This window comes from Sceloporus undulatus, chromosome 3 (genome assembly GCF_019175285.1).
Source record: "Sceloporus undulatus isolate JIND9_A2432 ecotype Alabama chromosome 3, SceUnd_v1.1, whole genome shotgun sequence".
Lineage (NCBI taxonomy): Eukaryota > Metazoa > Chordata > Lepidosauria > Squamata > Phrynosomatidae > Sceloporus > Sceloporus undulatus.
In genome coordinates this window covers 97,361,739-97,375,219 of record NC_056524.1, presented here as the reverse complement: position 1 = coordinate 97,375,219, position 13,481 = coordinate 97,361,739, and the positions used below count along the sequence as shown (strand labels likewise).

Below are 13,481 nucleotides of genomic sequence, written 5' to 3'. Positions count from 1 at the left end.
TGCAAAAGAAAAGCTAGTCGGGAGTGTAATGGCATTCTTTGCAAAAAAGGCTGTTTAGAAGGAGCCTAATGCCATGCTTTGCAAAAGGAGGGCTATCCAGGGAGAGAGTGAGCTAAGTCCAAAATCCCTTCCAACCAAGCTGACTTTTGAGTAACCCTTATGCAGAGGGATCCTGTGGCTCCTCTTTGAGGGAAGAAGGGGCTGCTGGCACAAGGCTTTCCTGGAGGCTGAAACAGCATGGACTCCATCCTCAAAGGTGCTGCAGGGTCCCTTTGGTGTCTTTCTTTCCAGACTGAACCCGGGGCCTTGCCTCTGAATGGGGAGAGGAAGGAGGGTCTCCTCTGTCTGTGGGTGCAGGTGCCAGGCAGCAGGCAGCCCCCTCCGATCTGGGAAGGCGAGAGGCAGAGGTGGGAGAGGAGGACTGAAGGGAAGGGGAAGAGGAGGAGCCTGGCAGGCGGGCGGCAGCAAGAGCACTAGCACCGCCGCCGCCACCAGCAGCAGAAGGCGAAGCCTCGGCGGTGTCAATAATACAATAGGGTCCTTGTGGCTGGGAAGGCTGGGAGCACGGGGAGCCCAGGCCCGGAGAGGAGATGGAGGCCGTGGAGTAGCCGCCTTCCCCGGCTTCCCCAGAAGGTGAGCGGGCCTGCCTCTGTCTCTATGGCCGCCTTGTTGGCCGGGAAGGGCAGAGGGGGCAGCTGGCTGCTTGGCCCTTGGCTCCTTGGCAATGGCGGAGGAAGGGAGGAAGGGGCGAGCTCCCTCTGTGTTGCTCTAGGCTGGGGCTGGAGGAGAGGGAGAGCAGAGGGCAGAGCCGGCGCTCTAGGCCCCCTTTGGCCACCTCTCTCTGTGTCTGTCTCTGCGCAGGCGGCGTTTGGCGCCAAGGTCGGGGGCAGGAAGGGCGGAGGGAGGAGCCAGGGCTGCTGGTGCTGCTGCTGCTGCTGCTGCTGCTGCTCCGGAGGCACGTGGGCCTCCCTCCCTCCCTCCCTGGGGCCATGTGGCTCCTCCTGGGCGGGCATCCCTCTCTCTCTCACTTCTCTTTCTTCCCTAAGGCTGCCTCCACACTGGCACCGCTTTAACTCTTTGTCTGGCTCAAGGCGAGGGGATTCTGGGAGTTGCAGTTTGTACAACCAGCTCCCAGAATCCCCTCGCCTTGAGGCAGACAAAGAGTTAAAGCGCTCTTCTCCAGGGACCATTCTAGGAGCAGAGAGTTAGAAGAGACCAGGGCCATTCTGCCATGCAGGAACCCACAATGGCAGGGAGTTCCTCCTCATCTTGAGGCGGAATCTCTTTTCCTGCAGCTTGCATCCATTGCTCCGAGTCCTATTCTCTGGAGCAGCAGAAAACAAGTCAGCTCCCTCCTCAATATGGCATCCCTTCAAGTATTTAAACAGGGCTATTGTTTAAGTAGGTGGCATCAGCTTCTGTTTTTTAAAGATCTGTATGAATATCCCAATAATACTTCAAAACAGGTTGCAGTCACAGTCATAGATTGAGGAAATATATCCAGGTTGGCCATAGAAAGCACAATAACAACCCAGATCTGCAAAACAGTGATATCCTCGTCATTGGTGGCCCTAATGAGGCTTTCTTGGCAAGTTTGTTCAGAAGTAATTTTCCTTTGCTGTCCTCTGAAGCTGAGAGAGTGTGCCTTGCTCAAGGTCACCCACTGGATTACCATGGCTGAGCCCAGATTCAAACCCTGGTCTCCAGAGTCTCAATACCTTCATTGGAACAACCAAAATGCATAAAACACATCTTGCAAGCATTCAAATCCTCACTGGCTTCTTCATCAGGCAAAGTATACAGGAGAAAAATTGAGGTGCCAAGTACATGTAGAGTGTGTACTGAGTGTGTGTGTGTTGTGTACATTCAAGTTATTTCCAACTTACGGTGAACCAAAGGCAAACCCATCATGGGGATTTCTTGGCAGGATTTGTTCAGAGGAGGTTTGCCATTGCCTTCCCCTGAGGCTGAGAGAATGTGACTTGCCAGTGGGTTTCATGTCTGACTGGGAATTGACCGCTGGCCTCCAGAGTTGTGGTCCCAATACTCAAACTACTATGTCACACTTGCTCACATACTGAGTATACCTAGATGTTTTGGAAAGAGAAACATGTTTCACAAGCTTAAGCTCAGGGGTCTGCGAAATGTGGCCTTCCAGGTGTTGTCGGAGTGTGGCTTTCCAAGGCTACTCAGCACAGAGAGTAGTGAGTTGTAGTCCAACATCTGGAGAGCCGTACTTTCTCACCTGTGCTCTGTGTGTAGAGTTTTACCAGTTAGATTTAGTACCCCAAAGTGGCCTGCATTAAGACTACAATTCTGTTGGGGATTAACATAACAGAGGTGTTTTCCAGACCGCCCAAAAGGGTGGTCTGTAAAGCGCCTTCATTTGCTGCGTGGAGGAGCCTCAGCGGCCAAACCACGCAACTCCTCCGTGCTGCAAAAAGAAGCCGCAAAAGCGGCTTCTTTTTGCGGTGCAGTAATGACACTGCAAGGCGCCAAGGGCGCACTTGCAGCATCATTACCGTGCCACGGTGTGCGGACGCTAAGCATCCGCTACGTCAACATGGCGGCGCCCATGTAGAATGGGCGCCACCATTTTGTACGTACTCAGCACGTACTAGGGTTGGGGGCGTCCGGAAAGGACACCCCTTTCTAACCCTAGTACATGCCACACATGTACTTTTGGCCCGTGTGGAACGGGCCAGAGTCCGTATATGGATGGATCAAATTGTACCGTATATTTTTTGTAGAGTTAAATCTTTAATGAAGCAGGAGTATGGAACTTTTCTTGTCTGTCCAGGCTCTCATTTCCATTTTATTTTCCCATTAGCTCTCAAGCTGATGCAAGTGACTGGCCAAAGATTTATGGCTCGTTGGGGACTTCAGTCTGAATCTTCCAAGTCCCTCTTCCCATTAAGCCAAGAGCATGTTGCTTACTTAAGGTATAGATTCTTCTTCCCTTGAACTCATAACATCACTATGAAGGAAGTTTTACACTTTGTGTGCAGCAGACAGGTGGGGCTGGTAGAGATGAACTGGCACCTTTGCATACCTTTAGGTATCTTACCCTGTTGTGTTCCCTTAATGTTGTTGGAACAGAACAAAAAAACAAACAAACATGGAAAGCATGTATTCACTGGAAAAATGAAAAAAGACAGTCCTACGTGCTATACAATGGTTGAAAACTTTTATTTCTTAAAAAGCCCAACAACACATTTCAGCCTTCTCACCAATTGGCTTTCTTCTAATAATCAGAGATCCACTTGTATAGAGAGTGCAGACTGAAACGCCAGAAATATCTGAGAACTGAATAGCCCCAGAAGAAGGCCAGTTGGCCTAAGGCCAAAATGCATTGGGCTTTTAAAGAAATAAAACGTTTAGACCATCGTAGAGCACGTCTCCTTTCATTTTCCACCCTTAATGTTGTAATGGTTTGAGCCACTTAATGTTTTCAGATGGTCAGAGAAGACCTTTTATTGATTTACATATTGTAACAGCTTGCAGTGACAAACAGCAGTAGAGCAGAATAGAAGCCTGATCAGTCTGGGTGGCATTTCTTGGCTTGTGACCAAGTAGCTTCTAATTGCTATGCACTCTTTGTACAAGCAAAAGAAAACACTATTGGAGATACGGATAATTTAGGTTCTGTATCTGCTCTCTCATCTTTTCTGTGCCTCTTCTAATGGTGCAAACAACCTGAAAATGCAGAAGCACTGACATCTAGAAGCCAGTTCATAAAATGCCTTGGGAAATGGGGCAGATAAAATGTACAAAAATTGTGTTTTGGAGTCAGTGGGGTGGTTTCCCTGTATCCAGGCACCCACAGTCCCTTTCTGGCAGTGTATGTATTGGTCACCTAAAAAAATTTAAATTTGATAGGCTCTATCTATAGTTTCTTGTCAATAATCTGATATTGGGTTTTACTTGACTTTCCTGCTGCTCCTTAGCGCAATTATCAAATTGTACATGACCATGCAAATGGCTAATGAAGAAGCATAGTCTGGGCTGACAGATAAAGCAGTTCTAATCCCCAGATCTGCAGGCTAGCAGGTGGTTAGGATAGTCTTCCACCCTTGAAGACGTTCTGTCTGCTCTGGCAGCACATTTCTATCCATTGGTGGAAAGCCCTGCCTGTGGAAAGCTGCTAGTAATGGTGTTCTTACTGGCAGTAGCAGCCAGTGTCACTCTGTCATTCCTAGACTGGGCCCCTCAGCTGTGCAAGTTTGGAGCTGGTTTGATTGTTAGTGTGAAAATAAAACCATTGGAGAATGACTATGGAAACCAGGGTTGAGTTCTCTGCTTGGCCATGAAACCCAGGGGAAGGCAATGGCAAACCTCCTTTGAACAAATCTTGCCAAGAAAATCCCATAATAGGTTTGCCTTGGAGTCGCCATAATTCGGAAACGATGTAAAGGCACACCATAACAAAAACACATACCTGCAGCAAAATATGAATGTGTAATACAAAATAAATACATTACAACATGATCACTCCATGCACTCACTTGTTTGTTTTGGCTGTATGATATTGGCAGTTTTATTTTGATCCCTATTCTAATTAGGCCCATCATAGACCTTGTTCTTGGTGTCTAATTGTTGATCTAGCTGTCTGCACCAGGATGGGCAACTGCAAATGGGCAAGGGGGCATTGTTCTTGTGCCCTCCTGACTGGAGACAGCTGCATGTCCAAACTGACATGACTTCTGATCTCCATTTTAGCTGATTTCCTCCCTTTTTGTCTGTTTTAGGAGGTTGGGAGGGCTCAGGTGTTTAAGGGAATAAACTGTTTTAAGGTGGTTTTAGGGCTAAAACATGTCACAAAATCACCCCCAAAAGTTTTACATGGGGGGGGGGTTTCTGGGGCATCCCACAGACCAAACCTAGAAGTTTTAAGGGCCACATGTGGCCCACAGCCCATAGTTTGCCCATCCCAGCTCTATCCTATAGTGGTTAGACCTGCTAAACAATATATCTTCATATATTAATTACATACATAGCTAGATTTAATTAACTCTAAAGCTGTCCAACCTCTTGTAGGTTTTTCCATACATCTGTGATAGCCATAAATGAAAAGACTGCAGGAGATATATTGCACTGTACTCTTAAAACATTGCTGTTCTTCTTTTACTGCTCTGGCTGGCTTCTTTTCCATTCTGGAGTTTGTACTTAAGTGAGGCCTAAAACCTCTCTGGCTGAATATTCTAAGTGCCCCTCCCTAAACTGCAAATCCCAGAATGCAACAGGAGACAGACAGAGCAGTTAAAGTGGAATAGCAACGCTTTAAGAGTGTAGTGTTGTAATTGCACATTTGTTATTTTCCTTTTGGTTAGCCCATAGTATCTGCCTACCAACAGATGATCTCATTCAAATTGGCCTTTTCACATGCATTAAAATAGTTTTCAACTGTTTTAACTAGTTTAAACTGTCTTGTTTTAAATTGTTAAATTATTTAATATGCTTTTAGTCTATTTAAATTAATGTTTTGCACTTTTAAATTGATTAAATGATGTTATTGTACACCATCCTGATGTCCCATGATATAGGGAGGATTATATATATTAATAACATGAAACAATGAAATAATTATTCACTTTGCTGTTTATTGATTGATTCTTGGAATTAATACCAGATGTAGATGAGCCTCTATATTTTCATTCAAACCACATGGGTCAGTAGCATGAATATGGAGCTCTTTCCAAATTCTGGCATATATATTGTTTTAGGTTTGAGTCTATTGTATGTTGATTTTATTTTTGACAGTCTTCAAAACTATTACACATAGGCATATCTCTACTACAGTGCTAGTAATGTTGGCTAGTGCTAGTAATCATCCAAGCCATTTTATTCTCCATCACTATGTATGGATGTGAGAGCTGGACAGTAAAGAAAGTGGAGAGAAAGAAAATCAACTCATTTGAGATGTCATGCTGCAGAAGAATGCTGAGGATAATAATAATAATAATAATAATAATCTTTATTTCTATCCCGCTTTTCCACGGAAGTGATCAAAGCGGCTTACAAAAATACAGTTAAAACATCAGTATATAAAATTTAAAAACATTACCAGGGGATATAACAGGGAGTAACATGAAACGAAACGGAAAATGGAACATATCACATTCATCAGGGGCTAAATAAGGAACAATATTTACAAAAAATGGGGTCAAAAAACAGGGAACACAGAGAGCAAGGGGCAGAACAAAAAGACACAATTAGCTAAGGTGAAAAAGCCAGCTGAAATAAGTATGTTTTTAATTGTTTCTTGAAAGAAACTAGTGATGCAGAGGAGCGGAGCTCTGTGGGAAGCTCATTCCACAATGAAGGGGCAACAACAGTAAAAGCCCTCTGAGAGGTCCTTACCAGATGAGACTTAGGGACCTCTAACAGATTTGTCCCAGATGATCTGAGAGTGCGGGGCGGATTGTATGGGGAGAGGCGGTCCTCTAAGTACCCTGGGCCCAAGCCATTTAGGGCTTTATAGGTCAAAACCAACACCTTGTATTGAGCTCGGAAGCGAACAGGCAGCCAGTGAAGATCTTTTAAAATAGGAGTTATATGGTCTGTCCTGGAACTACCAGTGACCAATCTGGCTGCCATGTTCTGCACCAACTGTAGCTTCCGGGTTTGGTACAAGGGTTGCCCCATGTAGAGCGCATTGCAGAAATCCAAACGAGAGGTTACCAAAGCATGTACGACAGTTTCAAGGTTCCGACGATCCAGGTAGGGGCGCAGCTGGCGTATCAGCCGAAGCTGATAACAAGCACTCCTAACCGCCGCATCCACCTGCGAAGTCAGCTGGAGCGACGAGTCAAGGAGTACCCCCAGACTGCGCACCGAGTCCTTCAAGGGGAGCGTGACCCCGTTCAGGACCGGATGACAAATTTCACCACCCGGGACCGGGGAACCAATCGCCAGTACTTCCGTTTTCCCTGGATTCACACTGAGTTTGTTTTTCCTCATCCAGCCCATTACTGACGTCAGACAGGCCTCTAGAGGAGAGATGCCATCCTTAGTTACTGCATCAGTCGGAGACACAGAGAAAATTATTTGGGTGTCATCAGCGTACTGATAACACCGCGCCCCGTGTCTCCGGATGATCTCTCCCAGCGGTTTCATGTAGATGTTAAAAAGCATAGGGGACAAAATCGCTCCCTGAGGGACCCCAGATGTAAGGGCCCTCTTATCAGAGCGACAGTCCCCCAGCTCCACCATCTGGAATCTACCCGAGAGGTAGGACCGGAACCACTGCAAAGCAGTGCCCCCGATACCCAACTCTCCCAGGCGTTCCAGAAGGATACCATGGTCGATGGTATCGAAAGCCGCTGAGATGTCAAGGAGCACTAACAGGGACACGCTTCCCCTGTCCATGCTCAGACGGAGATCATCAACTAAGGCGACCATGGCAGTCTCAACTCCATAGCCCGCCCGGAAGCCAGTTTGAAATGGGTCCAGAAAATCGGTGTCATCCAAGATCGATTGAAGCTGGAAGGCGACTGCTCTCTCAATCACCTTCTCCAAGAAAGGTAGCAGCGAGATGGGCCGATAGTTGTTATGAATCAGGGGGTCTAAGGAGGGTTTCTTAAGCAAGGGTTTAACCACTGCTACTTTCAAATTAGATGGAAACTGACCCTCTCTTAGAGATGTATTAACGATGCGGTGCAACATAGTCAACACCACATCACCCCCCTGAGCTGCCAACCATGAGGGACAGGGATCAAGAGAGCACGTCGTCTTCCTAACGCTTCGAAGGATCTTGTCCACTTCATCGGTACTAACAAACTCAAAGTGATACAGTGGATGGCCAAAAAGACAAACAAATGGGCCCTAGAACAAATCCAGCCCAAACACTCCCTGGAAGCCAGGATGACTAAGGTCCAAAACATACTGCAGAAATAATACAGTTTGAGACCGATTTATCTGCCTAGCTGTAATGCTAATGAATCCTGGGATTTGTAATTTTTATTTTATTTTATTGAAGATATAAAAACACACACACACATATATTTACATTCTCACATTACAATATAACACATTCCTTCTCTTCCACCCCCCCTTTTCCCTCGCATATCATTCTTTACCATCCTAGATGTCTCTTACACACATCTTCTCATATCACGTATTCAGCTCTCTTCTTTGTTCCTCCTTCGTTATCTATTCCTTAGAACCATCTCAGTCTTTTTTTTATCTTATATACTAAAAACATATCATCTTTGGGAGTGTACATCTGAATTTTTTGTCGTTTGTTGTGGCACCAGAGCTTTTTGAAAGAGAAGGCTAAATGTCTCACAGAACTACAGTTCCTAGAATTCCCTAGCATTGAGCCAGGGCAGTTAATGTGGTCTCAAACTGGATTTTTTTCTCAGTGTGTTTTGGACCTAAATTGAAGTTGTTGTACTTTGGACACATCATGAGAAGGAAAGAGTTGTTAGAAAAGGTAATGTTACTAGGAAAAGTAGAAGACAGCACAAAGAGGAAGAATGCATGCTAGATGGCTAGACTCAGTCAGGGAGACCATGGGTTTGAGCCTGCAGGTCCTGAACAGAGAAGGCGAGGATAGGGATCTTGGAGATGTATCGTCCATAAGGTTGCCATGAGTCTAATAACAACAAGAGTAAATTACAATACATTTGAGGATTAACAGTGAATACCTTGTTTATTTAATTGAAAGATTGGGTCATTCTGTGATTTGATACTTTCCGAAATGTCAGTCTAATATTGAAGATTAAGAACCTTCTTTTAAAACCAACTCTTCAGTGCTACAGAAACTGGATAAATTCTTCCCCCCCTCCCGCCAGTTTTGTGGTTAGTAGTACAGTACTCACTGTCATTATCAGAACTGGCAGAAGAAATATAGCAACCGGTCTTGTACACATGATTCTTTAAGTTGTATGGGTGGGTGTATTTATACATGTGTATATTCAATGATTTCCTTAGCAGTAACAGGCATTCATTACCTCAATATTTGGATCTCTAGCAGTTTTGAATTTCAGCTCCCAGATGTCACAGAGAGCATAATCGATGATCATAGATTCTGGGAGATGAAATTCAAAACATCTGAAGGACCAAAGATGGAGGACCACTGATAATTTAAATTATTAGTGCAAGTTTTCCAAAGAAAGGCAAGATTGGTCCAGTTTTTGTGCAATAACTGTTATCTTAAGCCTGTGAAAACATGGATTCATACATATCTTTACATTTTATTCCCCTCTGTACAAGTTCTGTTTAAAGTATGGTGCACTAGAAGAATAATGTCTGCCCATGTTAGTCATGAAGAAAACCCCCATAGCATTTAACAAGGTAGAGTACTTGTGTAGTGCTTTTTCAAGAACTTGTGAATAGGCTTTCTGGCTGCCACAAAAGCAGGTGAAAGCAGAAGCTTTCAGATCATGATCAAAAATTTGTTTCTTCAAAAAGGGGGGAATTTCTTGGATTCTTTCCATACACACTGCTCATCTTTCTCTTTAATATTTCTGAAAATGTTTGTTATTAAGAAATGTGAAATCAATAGAACATCTCTGTTTAGGCCAAGTCATTACTTAGAAATGAAACAAATACTCAAAATCATTGGGGTTTTTTGATAGCAGCAGATGCATACAGCAAAAACTAAAATAGATTCCTTTATATATCTGTCCTCTTGGTTAAATGCGTTAGTTATTTCACTTTGGGGAGGAAAAGAAGACAAAAGCAGACTAGCAGATTGGCTTTGCTGTTCACAAAGGTTGTGGTTACTTTAAACTCTTCAAGAACATTTTGGAAAAAAGACTTTGGAGGCTGTAGTATGTCAGCCCAAATTTAATCTGTTTTTCACAAACTCCTTCATGGTAGAAAACAGGTAAGACAAGATTGGATTAGCACTTAGTGCATTTGATACATTCTTCTAAAATTGGCAATTTGTTAACTTGAATCAGGGGTGTGGGAATAATGAAGAACAATACTGTTTTTGTTATATTTCATATTGAAAACAGACTGCCTTAGTTACACTTTAAAATATAAAAACTTTCAAAGATGTTTTAAAAACATTGCACAGCTTTTTATTGAAATCTGAAATGCTTTAATTTCAAGATACCATCTGTCGACAAGACCTGAGAAATAGAATGTGCCAGCCAGGTGTTCATTTTGCGTGGAAAGGAGTCAAATTCCCATCCGTAGCCCAATGTATATGTGTAAACTGCTAACCAATCTACTGCTTCCCATTTATATCCTCTAAATACTTAATCCTTCCCTTGAGGAAAAAAATAGAGCTTAATATCTCAAAAATTTAATCTCAGGATATGAGGCTGATAACTTGTGATTGGAATGGTGCTTGGATCAAGTGTATCAAAAGCACCTGTGTGGATACTTTGCAGGTTATACAGTACTGTGATCTAGGAAATGGAAGAAAAACATTGGCGGGATACAGACTGCCCAAAAGGGCAGTGTCCCACTACCCTTGCGCAATAAAAAGAAGCCACAAAAAGTGGCTTCTTTCTGCGGCGCCATTATGACACCGCAAGGCGCCAATGGCGCATTTGTGGCGTCATGAAGGCGCTGAGACATGTGGACGCTAGGTGTCCGTCACATCAAAATGGCGGTGCCCATGTGTATAGGACGCCACCATTTTTATGCCCTCGTTACGTGCGAGGGGCAAGGCGCATCAGGAAGCGCCGCCCCTTGTGCGTAACGACAGCGCCCAATAGGGCCCATCTATACAGCGCCTTAGATGTTTATCACACTATGCTCTTAAAGAGGTACTATTCCAGTGTGACTCCTCTAGCAGCCTCCTGTTGCATGCTGGGATTGGCAGTTTTAAGGAGCTGAACTTCTCTGCCTGAGAATTCTAAATACCCCTCCTTAAAACTGCCAATCCCAGCATGCAACAGGAGGCAGCTAGAGGAGTCACACTGGAATAGTACCTCTTTAAGAGCTCGTCTGATAAACACCATAGTTATGTAGTTAGAAGAGCCAGTGTGATGTGGTGGTTTGACTATTGAAGTAGGCCTCTGGGAGAACAGGGTTCAAATCCACTCAGTGCCATGCTGGCCACTGGGTAACATTGGGGAAATCACATTCTCTTAGCCTCAGAGTTAGGCAGTGACAAGCCTCTGAACAAATCTGGCCAAGAAAATCCTGTGACATGTTTGCCTTAGGCCTTAAAAGTCAGAAATGACTGGAAGAAACCCAACAAGAACAACAACTGCAGTTAAAACTAGTGTATGTGTAATGCTGGCACTGTGAGCAGATGGTATGATATGTTCATGCAGTTTGATGTTGAATTTAAAACTTGGAGGTAGGAGGAAGGACCTGGTAACCACCATACGTATTTTACATGGTATGGAAGGACAGATAAAATGTTTGGTTACCATGTGGACCTGTAGTCAAGGATTACACCAAAAGACAATGGTTCTGAAGTTACATAATGTATTTTATTTCTATATTCAGCTGGCATTTTCCAGTTTCAAGCCCTGGTCTCCAGCGTCATAATCCAACAGTGAAACCATTAAACCATGCTAGCTCACATAAGTGAGAACAGTAATGTCTAGATTTTTTTTGTTTTGGATTGGAAACATGTACTTCCATTTTCAGTTATATGTAGTATATTGTCACAACTGATACTGGCTGACTGGGTAAAATGATAACCTGCAGTTCCATAAAATCACACACATGTCAGAGGGACATGAACTGATGATCACAGAATCAATCTTAGGTTTGTTCATGTAGAACTAAACTGTGGGGTAGGGTTATATCTGAATGCTACCAAAATATATCTCTTCAGAATTTTTTTTTTTGCATTAATAAAGCTGCTTTTTAAAAGGGGAGCTATGTCTAGTCAGAAGTATTAGATTTTGAATTTCCCCTTTCCAAAGATCAAACAATGCTTTATTTAGAAATTTGAAGAGATTATGAATGGTAGCCTCCTGTAATGTCTACATTTCTTCTACATTTATTTTTTGAAAGCCTTATTATGGATGGAAATTCTCTATTGTGTGCATATGTGTATTGAATGGGCACCATTATTTGAAATTATTCTGAAGTGACACAGCTTTTTCCATCCTCCAGAGTCATGGGTGTCTGAGTTTTCCATTCCACAGTGCTGGCAGAAAAGGAGCCATGGAGTGATGTGGAACTGTTCTTCACTTTGCAGACTGTAATGAACGGGGGAAAACTGACAAGGATTAGGTATAATTGTTTTGCTGCTGTTGGCCATTTCTCACAGCTTTCCCACAGGCAGACACAGGGCAGCCATTCACTGAGGAGGTAGCTGAAAGGCAGTATGGGAGTAAAGAACAACTGTTCCTTGCTATAGTCCGGAAGGAAGTGAACACAGAAGTGTTCCTTTCTAACAAGTGACTGAATTGGGGGCGAGGGGGGGGGGTAATGAAAAGAGAATTGGTGTAAAGAAAAATGTTGAACATTTAAGCAATTAAATGCAAACAGTGCATAGTTATCTAAAGAAAATGTAGAGATGAGCTGCTGACTGGTGAGTCTTTTAGAAGCAACTGAAGCAGTGGGGTATTCTTCAAGTACAGAATCACAAGAGAAAGCATCCTGCAAATTCAGGCTCTCATGCCTATCACTGGTAACTCTGCTGCAGAGCAAAGGTTCTCAAACAAGGGTTGAATCCTGTTTTCTTCATGCAATTTAAAAAAAATATCGTGCTACATTTCCCTTCTGCCACAGACTTTTAAGTAAGAGATGTTCCCACACTTTTACTTCTGCTTAGTAAAGGCTAGAATATTGTACTGCAAGTTTCAGTTTTGTCACCCAGAGGCTTATTAAATATACAATTATGAATTATGCCAGTTTACCAAATATGAAACTTGAGTGGGATAACAAATTGCAATGTAGCTTTTTTTCTGTGAGTGCTTCTCAGTACAATCCGTTTACCATAATGAAGTTAAATAGCATTTGCTCCCAGGTGAGTGTGTGTAACATTGCAACCTAAAGCACTTTGACTTGTATATTCAAATACTTTATCTCTGATGAAAGGTTTATGTGGAAGGAATGAGAAGTCTTAAAAATAACTACTAATCCAAACTTTAAAGCCATATATTGGAATGGACATAAGACAGTTGCTCAGCGGACATATATTTGCAATTTTAAAAATGTTCCTGAATAACTTCACTTTTGCGATGGTAGTGCTGAAACTAATGCAAAGTTGTACTGATGATCAGTGTAATGTCTCAGTCAGATGTGAGATAACATCCTTTGAATGTTGCTGGACAATACAGTATTGGCTAGGGCTAATGGGAGTGGTAGTCTAAAAATATCAAGAAAGTTGCCTCAAGGATGTTTTTGCAGCCTTCCAAGGGTACCCAAATAACAGACCCAAGGGTCCATCTTTAAAAAAATTGTATTTTGTCAACTTTTGGGTGTGTGTGTGTTTAGGGAGATGTTTTATACTCAGGGAAAGCTTTCCCTCCCAAAAAACAGAAGTGACTTCTGGTTCACTTTTTGATTAGTTAAAAAAAGGCATTTCCTGTTCTTTAAACAGCTTGCAGAGC

General features: G+C 43.2%; 1 protein-coding gene across 8 annotated transcripts in view; it reads left to right on the top strand.

Moving 5' to 3' along the window:
* Positions 1-438: 438 nt before the first annotated feature.
* JADE3 (jade family PHD finger 3) overlaps positions 439-13,481 on the top strand; it is a 51,576-nt gene continuing 38,533 nt past the window's right edge. For 3 of the 8 annotated variants that reach the window (XM_042458069.1, XM_042458073.1, XM_042458066.1), the window contains exons 1-2: positions 495-633; positions 2,831-2,942. Coding sequence is in view for 4 of the 8 variants with exons in the window: in XM_042458073.1 (XP_042314007.1) it covers positions 2,842-2,942 (101 nt within the window). In the remaining 4 variants the exon portion in view is untranslated. Of the gene's footprint in view, positions 634-2,830; positions 2,943-12,036; positions 12,157-13,481 lie in introns of all 8 variants that reach the window. The other 5 variants (XM_042458071.1, XM_042458067.1, XM_042458068.1 and 2 more) reach the window with 4 other exon arrangements.